Raw genomic sequence first — 16,985 nt, 5'->3', positions numbered from 1 at the left:
CTTATAGGGGCGGTTTCACCGCCCAAAAACAGCATTGGGGTCACTTTGATATCCAATCTGTGATCATAGAGTTATCTATGTCAATAAGAAAACTATATTTAACCCAAAATCAAAATCTGATCCACTGATGAGGATTAAAAGTGTTTCACTCTTAGATGACATTATTAGATGTCTGTAATTTGATGATTTTAAATGTCCCCCGTAGGAGGCAGTTTTTCTGCCCGGAACGTGATGGTGATTTGTAATCATGGCCAACATAGTTCATGTCAGCAGGAGGCCTACACACAGTTTGACAAATAAGGAAAGGTCACAGGGCCATGTAACTACGCTCAAGGTTCAGCCATCTGCAAACCCTGAGTTTGTTGTGATAATATTCAGCATTTTCTTTTGAGATAAATATAGTCCAGATGTACTGTTTACTAAAACAAACTGTACCTGTCATTAACACAGCTCAGATATAACAAAACATCTCATCATCAGTCTATGAAAGCTGGTTGGTTTATACAGATTATGTAAAGCTCTCTTCTTTTAGAACAAATTGGCAGCACAAATTGTCTCTGTACTGTTGTGAGTCATTCTGTGTTTGTGAGGTGAATGGGTACTCGGTTTATTTTGCCCTCCCATCTTTCAGTTATGCACTCTGATTCATCACAAGTTATGAAAGCTGTTGGTTACGAAAGCTGTTTGCTTGGTGAAGTGGAAATGGAGAGGGAGGTGCTAAGATTGTCCTTGCCACTGGGGAAAGGTCGAGGGATCTCAAAGGAACTTCTCTGCACACTGTGTGTGTAACTTTTCTCTTTTGGTGCTCAGATTTATCGAGCTATGAGTCAAAGGACTGTCTGTTGCCTGGCTACTGGAGTAGACCGCCTTTCTTTTGATACAGCAGTGAATATTGTCTGAGACAGTTGAACATGCAATTTCAAAGAATCCTGGTCATTTTCAAACCAAGTCCATGGTCTTTGAATGAGAAATGTTTGCTTGAGATAACATGAAAATAGAAAGGGTCTTACTTTCTTCCTTTCTCTCTACTACCCCCCCCCCCCCCCGCCCTCTCTCGCTCTCTGCTCTCTCTCTAGAGCTCCTTTCTACCTTCAGCTTTGATCTGAAGTACAGAGCTACTTCTGATCTGTTTTTTTGTGTCAGCTGCTCTCTGATGCCCAGTAAATCTTACACAGGAAAATTCGATGGTGATTTCTCTAGACATGCACCTGTGTGTCTGTCTCTGTAGATAGAGCTGGATGTCTCCAGGACATGGCTGTGTGCCTCTGTGTTCCTAAATGGTGCTGTGACCGAGGCGCTTGTCCCCCTACATGAATGCAGATGTGACCGTCATTCATTCAGCCTCAACCTCACCTGGATGAATGGCCCCCCTTGGTTACCATGGCAATGGCAGTCATGACAGTCCTTGGTGTACATTTTCTTTTTTTCTCCTGTCTGTTCAGAATGAATAAAGCCAACGATCAATAATGCTGCATGGAAGCTCTCTACAGCGTTCCCATTGTTGATTTGGCCGTGTGGTACAGTGCTTGTTCTTGCTTGAAGACCCCACACCCCCCAACCCTGTTGACCTTAATCCCTGAACCTTTCATTAGAGATTCATTCTCATTGTTTACCATAGGGCTGCAACTATCGATTATTATAACGATTATTCTATCCCTTACTTTTGCAATTAATTGAATAATTCAGCAGCAATTCATCACTATTCACTATTTTTGTTCATGTTTTTTGAAAAAAAGACATTTCATAATTTCCCCCCAAAATGTATTATTTTATTAAATATCTATAATCTATAAGTGATTAAATCAATGAGTTCTATTAACTGTTGCACCTCTATTAGGGATTCATATTGTCATTGTTTACCATTGAACTGACACTGTTTTTTTCTTTTTTTAAAACCTTTTTGACCCCCAGCGGCGCCACAGTTTGTTATCCGTCCAAGGGACCAGATAGTGGCCCAGGGACGTACCGCCACCTTCCCATGCGAGACCAAGGGAAACCCCCAGCCTGCTGTCTTCTGGCAGAAGGAGGGAAGCCAGGTAAGAACGCCAAAAAGGAAATACACACATCAAAACACTCTGCTTAGACTTGCAGAGTGTTTATACACAGTAAAAAAGACGTGTTAAAGCTGCAAAAGGCATAAGATGTATGTCCTACCCGGGATTCAAACCCGGGTCTCCCATGCGAGCACCAACATTTCTACTGCCGAGCAAAAATGTCAAGCTCGTTTGGGAGATATTACGCTTTAGGTTTCATGCAATACCTCTAGTGGACCATTAGTGGTCCTACCTGATCACAGGATCTACATTTCTCAATAGAAGAGAACCAGCAATTGTGTTAGTTGTATTATATGAATATACTGGATTGCAGCTTTTATGTAACTTTTATATACAGATTACATACAGATAACCAAATGGACCCTTATGGGTCCATTTGAAATGGATAAAATAACTCCTGAATAACTTACTGTGTATGTTGCGCGCACACACACACACACTTTCTTACAATGTGAGAATGCATTATCATCTTATCTTGCAGCATTCTTTGTTTACTTCATGTTTTGTATTATCAGCACACAGCGCTTAGTTTGTATTCCCTTGGCAGCATCTACATTTCCTGACTGTGCTCATCATGACTTGTTAGTTCTCACACTCTTCACTTAGTATCTCTCTCTCTCTCTCTCTCTCTCTCTCACACACACACACACACACACACGCACACACACACACACACACAGAGGCACCTGAAAAAGTACATTATCTCCGATCAGTATCGGCAGAAGAGACACACCGATACAGCTCTGTTCAGAGCAGCTGCCAAACGGTGGTGTGGCTGGCTGGCAGAGCGCTAATCAGTTCCCTGTGACCCTATGCTGATAAGAGCGATCCTATCCCTCACTTTGTACAGATAAGCCATTGAAAGGCCTGGGTGTCCTCGCAATGCTCCACAACACTGCCAATTAAGTGCCTGTTGGAACTTGTAGATGCGCCAGAGATACCATTCAGCTCTGGCTGAGGTTCAGACATCTACTCTCACACACGCACACATACAAACACACACACACGCGCGCACACACACACACACACACACACACACACACACACACACACACACACACACACACACACACACACACACACACACACACACACACACACACACACACACACACACACACACACACACACACACACAAGCCCCAAGGGCCTAGAATTACACCAAAGTGCTGCTCCAAGGAGTAAAATATATACTTATGTGACGTATTCATTCAAATATGTGTTGCGTTAAACACATGGCTGCATGTAAGACTCACAGACTCACAGCTCAGTGTGTGAGCTGTATGACTCAGCGCTACATGTTGTGAACATGTTCTACTTACTGTACTAGTGTTACTAGTGTTCTATGCTATGTACATGATTCACCCTCTCCTGCGGTTAAAGCTGCATTATGTAACTTGCTCCTCTTCTACCCCGGTCTTGAACCCGGTTTCCTGCACAAGTGCTGAAATTTTTACCATTGAGCTAATAGAGCCTGCCTGCTTGATCAGGGGATAAATTGAATCTTGATCATCAGGTACAGTCTGAGACCTGTGTGAGACATGAACGGGAGATAAAATACAACCACCCCAATTGTATAAGTTATATTGTATAACATTCTCTACCATACAAATTGGACAAAATTACATTTAATTCATTAACCCATTAAGACCTGAGGCCGATTAAAAAAATGTCAGTTTTCTGAAAAACCTATGTTGCTATATCAGTGGTGCTCAAACCTTTTCATGTCAAGGAATTATATGTAGGCTATTTCGCCACGGACCCCCATCTCAAAATATTTTGTCAGGGACCCCCAGAAGCAAAGATTTTTGTAAAAATGTTCGCTTTAAAAATATGACCGATTTTGATTAACAGCAAGTCACTGTGAATTTTTGCATTTTAGTTTTTTCATTTCATATATATTTTTCAAAAATAGCACATCTACAAGCTCACAGCGCGGCATGAAGTGAGGCGCTTTGAGCTTGTATATCTGCTATTTTTTTATAGCACAAGTAGAAAATAATGGTTAAAATGATTGTGATGCTATATTAACTAAAATGACACAGATGCTTTCCCCGGTTTTAATAGGTAAAAAAAAGTTACATAGTGCCGCTTTAAGGATGAAACTTTTGGAATGATATGTTACAGTTTTGAGTAAAACAAATAACAATCTAATTCTCCTAGTCACCTTTCTCTGTCTGTGTTTATCAATGCTTATTACTGTATATTCTCTACTGCATCTACATACACCGGGAGAGAACAAATGAAAGATAATTAAGTCCAGTAATTAGGCGAGAGAAAGGCCTTTCTGTCACACTTGGGGATAATGAAGTGGACATATATCATGCACTGGAGGTGGGCAGGGCATCATTAAAAAAAATCACATAATTTGCTACATTAAAGTCATTAGGTGTAATTGAATCTGGCTAATGTATTATTTTCTGATCCTTAGCTTTGAGGAACAAAGGAGAAAACTAAATGAATACGAACAAAAGAAAAGTGTGGGATGAGGGGAGTGGGGGTTGCTGAAGAACAAAAACGAGTTAGAGGTGAAGTTTTAGTCAATGTCAACAGCCTTGCCTCGGGCTGTCACAGGGCTCTGATCGCCTCTCATTACCACCCATCACTCCTGCTCTTCTAAAGATAAACCGTATTATGTTCACTAGAAGTTTAGCTCAAATGGTGGTGGTCTCTGTGGGCAAACCAAGCCTCCCCAAAGCCATTATGGAGTTGAAGCAGAGAGGAAAATCCAGCCTTTACCAGGAGTCGGAACACTCTGGAGCCTCTGGCTTGGCCCAAGAATAAGAAGCTTCTGTTTTGTCAAACAGAGCCCTCAAATCCTTTGCTTGAGCGCTTAATTCGTTAACCCAGCGAAGGATGAACTTGTTTGAAAGTGTGTGTGTGTGTGTGTGTTTAGTGTGGAGGAAGGTTATGAGCGTGTTCTTCTTGGATATTTTCCTAGTGATAATGGATGCCTTGTCCTCACTAATCGACTGTGTGTTACTCTTCCTGCAGAATCTGCTGTTTCCCAACCAGCCCCAGCAACCCAACAGCCGCTTCTCAGTGTCGCCTGGCGGAGACCTCACCATCTCGTCTGTGCAGCGGGCAGATTCTGGCTACTACATCTGCCAGGCCCTGACCGTAGCTGGCAGCATCCTCGCCAAAGCTCAACTGGAGGTCACAGATGGTGAGACACATTACCTTCTCCTAACGCCAGCACACTAAAGCGTGAGTTATACTTGGGTGTGTGCTGTGTCGTGCACCGAAAATAGCAGCTCTACAAGCTAAAGCTAGTATATCTGCTATTTGCGGGGCACGACACCGGCACGCAGCTAAGTACAAATCACCCTTAAAGGACCACTTCAACCATTTTCAACCTTGTTCCATGGTCCTGTCCTCACTGATGCTCATTATAAAATGCCACCATTTCTGTTTACTCAGTCTGTGTCTCAGAGTAGGGCTGTGGACAGTTCAGAAACCTGCCCACCAGTGACATCATCGGTAGGCAGGTTTGGTCAAGATTTTCAAACTTAAATTTTTTCTTTCTATTTAACGTGCTAACATTCTAGGAAGAAAAAGGCTGTAGTTTCTATTAGCTTTGGATCCCTGTTAATGAGGCTTTTGAACTGTCCTTATCCCACCAACGAGACATAGAGTGAGTAGACGAAAATGTTGCCATCTGATGAGCATTAGTGATGACTAATTAATAATATGAAGTTCTCCTTTAAGCATGTGCCTAAACTGTACTGACACGGACTATGGAATAAATTATAATTGTACTTCTTTGTAGTTGAATTTTACCTTTTTTTCCTTCATTTCACCAATAATGACATTCCCAAAATAGGGACAGCAGATTTAAAGTGGTTCAGCATGCATGCGCGGCACGCATGTATGTGTGTGCGCTTATGTGTATGCATATGAGTAAGGGGGAGAGCAAGTGGAAGGCAATGATTGATTGAGTGAGTGACGTGGGTTGTCTGCGGGATGAATTATGAGGTACTGGGAGGTGTGGGAGTATGTAATCTGTTCTGCTGTTGAGACAGGAAGATTGACGCCCATCCATATGTCTACAGAAGGACGTGCTAACAGAAAAAGGACCTCAGACACACTTTATTTTTCATACATATATACACACACACGCACATACATTATGCGGTCAGGTTTAGGCCTGGCTCAGGGAAGAGTACGCCCCTGCCATGCATAGTCCACCATGGGCACTGTTGGAGGTGCTACAGGCCCAAGGCCCAAGGCAATGCATACATCTTTCGTCATTTAGGATAATTGTTTTTGTCCTTGGTATGTGTGTGAATGTGTATATTGTATTGGTACTTTAATTGTTCTTTTTTAATTGCACTGTACATTTTTTATTGTACTGTTTGACCCCAGGAAGAATAGTCACTGCTGAGGCAATCACTAATGGGGATCTAAAATAAACAATAAACACACACCCGGAATGTGTGAGAGGAAGACAGAAGGTGTTGTGCAGGGCTAAAAGGACAGTAGAGATGAGAGGAAAAGGGCCAGGGTGAGGTCATGGCCACACCTGCTGCAGTCTTCAGGTGATTTACTGTCCCTGGGGGGACGTGGGAGGTGGGGGTGGTGGCAGCCTGTGGGTTCAAGGAGATCAGTAATGAGAAATTCCTGATCCAGACACCCAAGGCCTCCATCAAGCCTCTCCTCCGCTTCCATCACTCCATCATAGCTATAGTCTGTATACAAGACGCATCTACTCCCTGGACCCGGCATTCTCAGTGGGCGTGCCTTTAATCAGGGCATGTCATAGCTTACTGTCATATTTCCTGAAGGAAGGAATGCATTGGGAGTCATGAATCCGAGCAAAGAGTATCATTAGCAAAAATGAGTCTCCTTTACAGTTCAGGCGAGGTTGAAGTGAAAAATTTTTCATAATGGCTTTGTGAATCACGCAAGGTGATAGCAATGACAGACGGAGAACTCCCTGGGTGACGGGATGGGATAAGGTAAAATATAGTGAAGCCAGCCCGATAGGGGTGAAAGCTTTGAAAGCTTTCTTGGTTTGCGTTATGATTTAAATGATCCTTCATGATGAATTTGCCCACCATTTGCACTAACAAAAACATTCCAGTGGACTAAATTAGAGTTGAAATATTATCATTGGATTGGACTTCGCTCGCAGTAGTTCATCTAGTGGTCTTAAATCAGTACACTCTGACCAGGGTCCATTAGTTTTTTTTTGCTCTCTTTAAGTGTACCTAAAGAAAGAGCAGATCCTAACATGGCAGAAGAATTTGTATTGTTTCCTCCTCTCTGACATAGCTGTGAGAAGAGAGGGTATGAGGATGTGTTGAAAGGTTACTGAGGTAGACTGGGTAATTAGCCCCCGCAGGTCTGCCATCATTAATCCATACCGTCTAATTAATGTGGGCCCGGTGATGCCACGGGGGCGCCACATTATTCAACCCTAAATGTATAAACTGCCTGTGTGCTACAGCGCTAACTCACCTAGCGAGCACCTCTGACACTTTTCACTATTTCACAGAAGGGCCCCACGGGCATTCCTCGTCACATAAATGAACATAATTCATTCAAGATTTTAGCATTAGCATTAATATAGTGCGCGACTGCAATAACGTGTTAATTTCTTTTGCTTCATTTTTCAGAGTCAACGTATCTATTAGTTGCATTCAGGGTGAACATCTCAAGGAAGGGCTTCCTAAGCTTGTGTTAAGCATGACTACCTTCTGTGAAGAAATGTACCTCACTGAACTTGATAAAGCATTTATTTTAACCACTCTGAGTCAATTGGCCAGAGTCTTACCACTGCACTTTACCACAGAGTCGGTGTATAAATACTTTCTGTGAGTATCCAGGCAGTAACTGGAAACTGCTTAGCGTCCCTCTGCCACATCAATGAGGTTGGACCCCCCCCCCCGCGCGCTTCCTGGAAATTCACGATACTAGTCATTGTTCTGTGGTGCGATTTACAAGACCTACTGAGAAAAACAGCCTACTTTATGTTAGTCGACCACATCCCTCACTCACTTTTTATAAGTGCACTCAGACATGTATTTTACAGTCAAGCCCATTATACTGAGGTCTGCGTCTATCTGAAAATGGATGTCGGTGTCACTGGATGTATTGCTATGAGTACTGCTGTCATCTCACTCACCGAACCCTTTCTCCTGTGTCCCTCCAGTGCTCACGGACAGGCCGCCGCCCATCATTCGCCAGGGACCGTCCAATCAGACTCTGGGGGTGGACAGCGTGGCCTTGCTCAAGTGCCAGGCGTCGGGCGATCCTATTCCCTCAATCAGCTGGCTGAAGGATGGGGTCAGTCTGCTGGGCAAGGACCCCCGCATGTCCCTGCAGGAGCTGGGCAGCCTTCAGATCAAGAGCGTCAAGGTGAGGGCCGGCGCTCTCCCCGTCTTAAACGGCAGTAATCAATCAATCAATGCACAGTAAAATCCTGAGTGCTGTTTTTAAGAGATTGTACATAATTATAGAATGCATTTTTGTACATTTGTACAATCTCTGAGTTACAAATGGATATATTAACACATTTTACTGTGTGAATGTTGGTTTGACAGAAACTAACTTTCTGGATTTTGCTGTCCAAGCACTCTGTGAGCAGATATTTTACATTGTTGGTACAACCTCCCCATTTCCTCCCACTACTCTCTCTTGACGTTCTTCTCTGCTACTGAACTTCATTCCTTCTTTATGTTTGTTCTTTATCTGCAAACTCCACTTCCCCGGTATTGTCACCACCGGTGTGTGTGGTGTGTATGTTAATGTAGGATGTGTGTGTGTGCGTATATAGATTTGTACTTGTGTGAGTTTTTCGTGTAGACATTGCTCAAGTATGTAACACTGCAGGGTGGTAGCTTAGGCAGTCCAATAGGACATGGCTTAAGTGTAACTTAGATGGACACTGGGAATCATAATGCCTAAAGAGATGAATAGAGGGTATTGATCTTTGCAAAATGCTTGATACTATCACTTAGTGACGTGACAGCTCATACGAGGCTCAGCTGTGTGTGCAGTGCTGGATGGGGTCCAGCTTTGGGTTAGAAACATATACACACACGTTTATAAACACACACACACACACACACACACACACACACACACACACACACACACACACACACACACACACACACACACACACACACAGACACACATACATACATTTAGGGTAGATTGAATTTAAAAAGCTCGCATCCTCCTTTCCCCACTCTGAGGTCTCAGTGGAATATCCATTATGCTTGACAAAGCTGCCGACCACTGACATTTTATTTAATAAATCGAAGGAAGGCGCAGGGACGAAAACCAACAAACAACCAAAGATCCTAAGAGGGATGGAGAGACAAGCCAGCTGTCATCGGTCCAGGGGGTTCCAGCAGCCCACCCTAAATTAATTAGCTCGCCTTTTGTTGTGGTCGGCGGGACAGTGGGGAAATAAGGGGGCGGGGTGGGAGTGATGGAGCGGTGGCGAGTAGAAAATGGATTTCATTAGGAAATTAGCGTCAGCACTTTGAGGCACTCACAAATGACACACAATTTGGCCACCGCCAGACAAGCCCATGAAGAAGTCACCCTATAGCTGTTCAACCTATCCCTGATGGGAAGATCACTTGTACTCAGTCATTACATCTCCTTTTTGGATGCACAAAATTAAATGTCCCCTTTCATTGAAAGTGTTATTAGGGGGAGTCATTTAGCTTAAAGTGTTGACTCTGTGAGAGTGTGTGTGTGTGCAGCTCACAGACTCTGGGATCTACACTTGTGTGGCTGCCAGCTCGAGTGGGGAAACATCGTGGAGTGCATTCCTGGAAGTCAAAGGTACAGCAAAGCATATAGCGAATTTACGTATACCACTATCTAAATAAATACTGCATTTCCTTGCTCTTCAGCTCTTCTTGGCCACCACAGAATGTGTCCCTCTTAATTTATATATGAGTGTATAAATGGTGCCAAATTGACCCAATGGATTGGTGTACCACCTCTTTCCCTGCAGAATCTGGGGGGTTGGTGGTGATAAAGAGCCGTGATGAGAACGAGCTGCCTGGCCCTCCCTCTAAGCCTCAAGTCACTGATGTCACCAAGAACAGCGTGTCCTTGTCCTGGCAGCCAGGGATGACTGGAGCAACCCCTACCTCCTCCTATGTCATTGAAGCCTTCAGGTTCGCATAGCCAATGAAACATACCATCATTCACTTGTTACCCGCGCACACTAATATCATCTAGAAATAATAGGTTATTAGACTTTTAGATCGGCAATTGCAATTTTTTGATTCTGAACTTTTGATTATTGAGATGATAGCAAAACAATTATGTGTTTTTAATGGCACCTGTCTTTTTAAACCTGTGATCATGCTGGAAGCTGAATAAACATAATAAACATAAAAAAGGAAAAAAGAAAAAGATTGCACTCAGTAGTCAAATCAAGCTGTCAAGATATGCCATTGCCACCTGAGATATGAGTGATTATGTAACTTTGACCTTGCCCTTAAATGTGACCTTACTTGACCTTTATGACCCAAAAGTTAATCATCTCGTCAGGGCAACCTATCGATCGTTCCCCCCAAATTTCATGAAAACCCAGCCACCATTCGCAAACGATTTACCTGATAAACAAGCATTGGCGGAGGCAGTGGTGTAAAGTAACTAAGTACATGTACTCAAGTACTGTTATGTTGAGGTATTTTTACTTTACTGGAGTATTTCCCATTTTCAGTACTTTTACCACTGCATCTCAGAGGCAAATATTGTACTTTTACTCCACTACAATTATTTGAAAGCTTTAGTTACTAGTTACTTTGTAGATTTTGATTATTATTACAAAACATATATTAACCACTTTCGGCAATTTGAATTTTACACATTTGAAAACTTGTGAAATGGGACATTCTGCATAATGAGTACTTTCTACTTTTGTACTTTAAGTATATTTTAATACCAATACTTTTGTACTTTTACTCAAATACACTTTGAATTCCGCACTTTTACTTTAACAGAGTATTTCTACATTGCTGTATTGATACTTTTACTTAGAAATGCGAGTACTTTTTCCACCACTGGGCGGAGGTAAAAAGGATTGTAATGTCTAACAGTTATCAACCTTTTGTCTTTCATTGCAGCCAGTCAGTGAGCAACAGCTGGCAAACAGTTGCGGATCATGTCAAAACCACCCAGTTTACAGTCAAAGGGTTGCGGCCCAACACCATCTACCTTTTCATGGTCCGAGCAGTCAACACCCAGGGCCTGAGTGATCCCAGCCCCATGTCTGAGCCTGTCAGAACACAAGGTACGCTAACACAACACACATTTTGTGGAATGAGTTGGGCAGTATAACGGCACTACTGTCCTATTTGTAATTGTAATTGTAATTATTACAATTACTAATCAAAGAAATAATCTGTGACTATTTTGGCTAAATTTATATTTGTAATTATTCCTTCTCTATTGGTGATGCTCTGGAAAGCACATCTGCTGCTCTAGTCCACACAATCCTATCCTATTTTAAAATTGCCTAGTGGGCGGGTGGACGGTGGACGCCACAAACGTAACTTGCGGACCTTGCCACAAACACCACAGACCCCTGAGTCTGCCATTAGAATAGCCACACCAGGGGCCACGTTGGGGGCCCCCGGGGGCCACAGGTACCCCGTTGCTCCAATCCACACCAAACATACCACAAACGCTGTTCAGGGGTATATGCGCACATATGCGGCGCTACAGCAGTGTTTAACACTTAAAATGGCCATAACTATGTGACCATTGCTCTGATCAGCGCAATATAGGGCTGGATTTGAAGCCTGCATAGCGGCCCGAAAATCTAGTGTTTTAAAACCGCCCTGCGTCCCGTCCTTGTTTTAATCAGTAAGAGCAGTGCCAATAAATGCGATAATCAGTATTTGTGTAATACAGTACTGTAGTTATCAGAACCCCTCAGCAGCATTCATTGAGCAGCTACATTGAGATAGCACAGAACTTTGCAAAGGTCAAACTCCCCATCTGAGGCCAGCTCATTAGGGCTACACTTAGGCAATTATGTAAAATAAACGTGTCTACGTTTGGAAGGCATAACTCCATTAGCGCAATCCCTGCTATGTTAATGATCATAACAGGAGAGAATGACTGTGTCCAAATCCAAAGAAAATTTGATTACGGTGCCTGACAGACCACAGTCTCCAGATTACATTGATCTGATAAGTCCACCTCCAAAATAGCCCTGCAACCTTTGGCTAAGCGCTGTCAAATGCAAGCCAGCAGCCTACTGTTCCTAGAGAGCGGGGACTCGCTTTTTAATAGCAGCACATCTCTCTCTTGCTCAGCGGGGAAGGTCTTGAGATGACACATAGACATGTTTATTGACAGTGGCAGTCAATGAAGATGAATTGATTTTTCATGTCTTCTAAACTGCATTTGGCCTGTCTTGCTCCATTAGTGTGGCCTGTGATTCATGACTATGTTGTGTTGTCTGAGTGAAGCTGCTTTGAAATATCATTTCCTCTTGTGAGCTATTTGCTATCCCTTTTTCACTTGGTAAATAACTCCAAGATATGTTGCTGATGTCGCACGCTGAAAATAGGAGATCTACAAGCTTGTCGATCTATTAGAAGAAAGTATAAAGCAAGCATCAGTATAACATGCACTGGGGGGTTTTATTCCTTTTTAAGTCAAAACACGTGCATGTGCAAAATGGGAAATGAGCTGGAAAATAGTGTCATAGTGTCCATTAATCTTCTGTCCCTGTGTCCTTATGTCTAGGGTTGTGCATTCAGAGTTCATTCATTTATGTGGTTGTTCAGCCAGGCCCCAGTAAGTGCAGATCTAAAGGACTTTTTGGGCCAAAGTTTTTTCTTTTCTCCAAAGCAGACAAGCGATTTTATACAGAAACAGAATGAGGTCATTTTAATGCAGATGAAGCTGCTTCTTTTCAAAATGAAGTCATGATCACTGGATGTAAGCCTCTTTGTTGAATCTGATTGGTCTTTTCAGTCATTCTTTTAACAATACCACTTCTGATGGACTAAGGCTTATTGTAAGAAATTCTGTCTGTGAAACTGTGTGAAAACTGAATCCCTGTTCATCCTCTCTCTCTCTCTCTCTCTCTCTCTCTCTCTCTCTCTCTCTCTCTCTCTCTCTCTCTCTCTCTCTCTCTCTCTCTCTCTCTCTAGATATAAGTCCTCCAGCTCAGGGTGTGGACCACAGACATGTACAAAAGGAGCTGGGTGAGGTCATAGTTCGCTTGCACAATCCAGTCGTCCAGAGTCCCACAACCATACAGGTTACATGGACAGTAAGTATTGCTCTTATTTGCCAATTATCAGGTGTGTTGCATACATCAATTATATTTGACCGACATAATCGTCTGCATGCAGAGTAGACCTCTGTCTGTACAGCTCAATTCCAGAACAAGACTAGGAAATCAATTAATTTAACCCTACATCGTTCTGACTTATGTTTTTCTGCTGTTGTGTCTCTCATGCCTTTTATTTTGCAACCTTGGACTGTTAAGTCAAAAGTGTTTATATTAAAAGAGGATCCCTCTTTGAAGCCACATAGGTGTTCCTTCAGGCTACTGTTTGTTTTATGTCAGGAAATTTCAAGTCAAGGTATTCTGTAAGGCTGCAGCTTTGAAATATAGTAATTGCTAACTTAAAAGCACACAAACATCAAACAGCGGAAAATGCCTTCTCTTAGCGGCAGGGAGCATCAAAAGATGTGTCAGGGACATCTGGTTGCTCATCAATCTTCCGTACATCTTTAGTTAATTTTTAATTAAGACAACAGCTTTGCACAGATACACCTAGATTGAAATTAATGTTTAATAGACACCTTTGCAGATCAGCACTTTGAGTGTAGCAGTAGAGACTATGCATCATTCTCATTCTATCCAAGTGCATACTGTACATACTTATAGTACACACATGAATAGCTTCTCCCTCACCACACACATACAGACAAACTATACCATCTTTGCCTCATAAGGACAAACATTACATGCAAAGTTTTTTTTGTTCTGAAACATGAAACAACTGTGATCTGAACTAAAATGTTAACGTGTACATTAAGCACTCTGTCTTTACCATTTACTTAATGTGACTTGTTTTCAGTCTTTAAATAGTCCCAGTTTTTTATAAACAACCACACTAATCAGTCAGTTGCATGTATTTATTTAGTGGCATGACATGCCTGTTTTCATTTTTAAATAAAGTACATTTGCACAATTTAGCAGTTTTAACTGTGACATGTTGATTAACCTCCATAATAATTCTCACCCCAAGAGTTGCTCGCTAATGTAATGCTAAAGCATTGCTTTATGAGTGTAATGTGTAATCAACACAAAACGCTGCAAACTAATCAATCAGGTCTCATTCAATAAACAGAGAGGCCACTCTCAGAAAGCTTTTATATTCCCAAATCATTCCATTACGTTAACCATACACACCAAGTAGGGAATCCATTTTGCTGATTTACTCTGGCTACACTGGCGAAAAACAGCTGCTTAATATCTCACTTGCAAGCCCTATTCACTTTTCCTACTGTTAATAAGCCATTGCAATGAGATATGTCGCCCTCTTCTTCTGCATGAATTCAACTTTCCTTGTCTAGCTAAATGGGCTCAAGTTTACTGGGTAGGTCGGCTCATTGGTTTGCAGCGGGGTTATCACAGCTCACATCCCTTTGTCTTCTCTATGGGACATATCTGTCATTACAGATTCCCTGGTGTGTAGTCTCTTCTGCTCCCCAGAGGGTGTGTGTGATTACTGCTGCATGACACTCTGTGCTAGGCTTCAATATGTCTTTGGTCTCTAGTTGGCATTCATGTAACACCTGAGACGTACTATGGTACATGTCCTTAACGGTTGTACCGCTAAAAGTGTTTTTATTGGGAAATGAAACTCTTTGAGACGGGCGCTGGGACTGTGAGCCAATGTCTGGGTAGTAATTGAACTGACTGTGTCAAAGCCAGTGATAAAATGCCCATTAAAACAGTAACAGCCTGTAAAGTGTAAAGTGGCATGATGCAATCCTATAGGAAGAAAAAGGTACATCTGTTATACATTGTTTTATGCCCTGCTGTGGCTGGATAATCTGGTTTGTTAGCTATCTATTCTAGCTACCTCCCCTTGTTTCTTATGTACTGAACCTCCTTGCTAATCCTGCTTTCATCCCATTTTTTCTCAGGTGGATCGTCAGTCGCAGTTCATCCAGGGCTACAGAGTTCTTTACAGGCAGACGTCGGGACTACCTTCCCCAGGAGCCTGGCAGACCCAGGATGTGAAAGTCCCATCCGAGCGCGGCGTGGTCCTATCCGCACTCAAAAAGGGGATTGTCTACGAGATCAAGGTCCGCCCTTATTTCAATGAGTTCCAGGGCATGGACAGTGAATCCAGGACAGCACGCACCACAGAGGAAGGTATGAAAAAAGGGATTTATAGGGAATACGAATTTCTTTTAAGGATGCTGAGTCAAGGTGGTGTGTGTCTTTCCACACGCAAGCTTGGCATGACGCCTTGACACACGTCCCTGTAGCCACCCTTCATGTCAAATGCAGTCATGATACAGTAGGGTTTTAATGCTCTTTTCCCCATTTTCTTTCCTTTGACATTGAGAAGCGTGTGTGTGTGTGTGTGTGTGTGTGTGTGTGTGGGGGGGGGGGGGGGGTGTGTGTCTGTGCACACACGTGCATGTGTGTCTCTGTCTCTTTGGGTGTGTGTGTCTGTACATCAGTGTATTTTTTTTCAGATGTCCTGTCCACTCTTGCCAGGTAGACTGACCTTTCTGCTGTGCTTTTCTTTGTTTATGATTGGTGGTGTTATCGTCAACTTCCTCCCAATACATCACCCTGCAGCCACAGGCCTGCGCTGTGATTAGACGCAGCACTCTCTTGCTTTTCTGCCGTAGGGGATGATGCGTCTCCCGAGCCTGTTTCATAGAGGCTTTGACAGCCACAAAGCGACACGGCACACAAATCCACACAGGCGTACGCACGCACACACACATTCTCCACTTTGTCTGTTTTCTGGGTCCCTCCACCATTTTCCAACTCTGATTAAACTAGGATTCACATAGTTGTCCAAAAGCCCCATGTTCCGAAGTTATACCAACTTATCTTTGCATTCAGTAATTGAAATACAATTGAGCTGTGAACAAAGAAAGAATGTACATGCTCACAACATTACGCTAAATGGCAAATACAAACAACAAATCGTTCCTTATACACAGGACACAGCCTGTCCCGCTACATCTTGTACTGGAGACAGTTCACATCCTGCTGAGTTGACAGGCCCATTTATTTCCTCTTTTCTCAGTGGGACCATATCTCTGGTGGTCAGCTTGTGTATGCAATGCTGCACGGGGGATGGGAACTGCCATTACATTACAGTTGCCCCCTCCATACACACACTCTAACATGCATACACACAAACACACACCAACACAGCTCCTCTCGCTAAGCCCGCCAGCACCTGCATGTCCCAGCTATTACCAAGGCTGATAAAGCTCCCTGCTTCTGCTCTATCTGTTCCTCAGAGAGCTCAACCTCTTTCTATTTCTGTCGCAGCACTGCCACTGTGGCTGGCCAATAGCTGATATACAGTCAGACACACTGCTCCAGGCTCCTCAGAGACGCTGGGACTGCAGAGCAGGGCAGCTAGATGGATAGGGAAGTGTGGTCCAGAGAGTGATTAAAACTCAGGGTGTCCATTAGCTAACACAATTAGATTGTCTCCGGAGCAGGTCCAGAGAGGACGCCGGCTACTCTCTGGACTCCACTGCCAGCCAATTTGACAAATTTTAAACATAAACCAGGTTGTCGTTCGAGATCGACTAGGTCGAATCTGGTGAAGGCGGTGTGAAGTAAAGGTGAAACCTAAAGCGAGCACAGCAGCATCTCAGAGCGTAGTTTACTCACTTCTACCTTCATCTATCAAATCAAATCCAAAACAGGAGAGCCTA

General features: G+C 43.0%; 1 protein-coding gene across 4 annotated transcripts in view; it reads left to right on the top strand.

Moving 5' to 3' along the window:
• The window catches only part of robo2 (roundabout, axon guidance receptor, homolog 2), a 195,444-nt gene that overhangs the window by 136,920 nt on the left and 41,539 nt on the right, over positions 1-16,985 (top strand). For all 4 annotated transcript variants that reach the window (XM_080428890.1, XM_080428888.1, XM_080428889.1 and 1 more), the window contains exons 8-15: positions 1,912-2,036; positions 5,049-5,220; positions 8,209-8,414; positions 9,776-9,857; positions 10,033-10,198; positions 11,156-11,322; positions 13,199-13,320; positions 15,213-15,444. In XM_080428890.1, the coding sequence (XP_080285016.1) occupies positions 1,912-2,036; positions 5,049-5,220; positions 8,209-8,414; positions 9,776-9,857; positions 10,033-10,198; positions 11,156-11,322; positions 13,199-13,320; positions 15,213-15,444 (1,272 nt within the window). The remainder of the gene's footprint in view (positions 1-1,911; positions 2,037-5,048; positions 5,221-8,208; positions 8,415-9,775; positions 9,858-10,032; positions 10,199-11,155; positions 11,323-13,198; positions 13,321-15,212; positions 15,445-16,985) is intronic.

This window comes from Gymnoscopelus braueri (assembly GCF_963280865.1).
Source record: "Gymnoscopelus braueri genome assembly, chromosome: 5".
Classification (NCBI taxonomy): domain Eukaryota; kingdom Metazoa; phylum Chordata; class Actinopteri; order Myctophiformes; family Myctophidae; genus Gymnoscopelus; species Gymnoscopelus braueri.
This window is presented reverse-complemented; position numbering and strand designations above follow the sequence as displayed.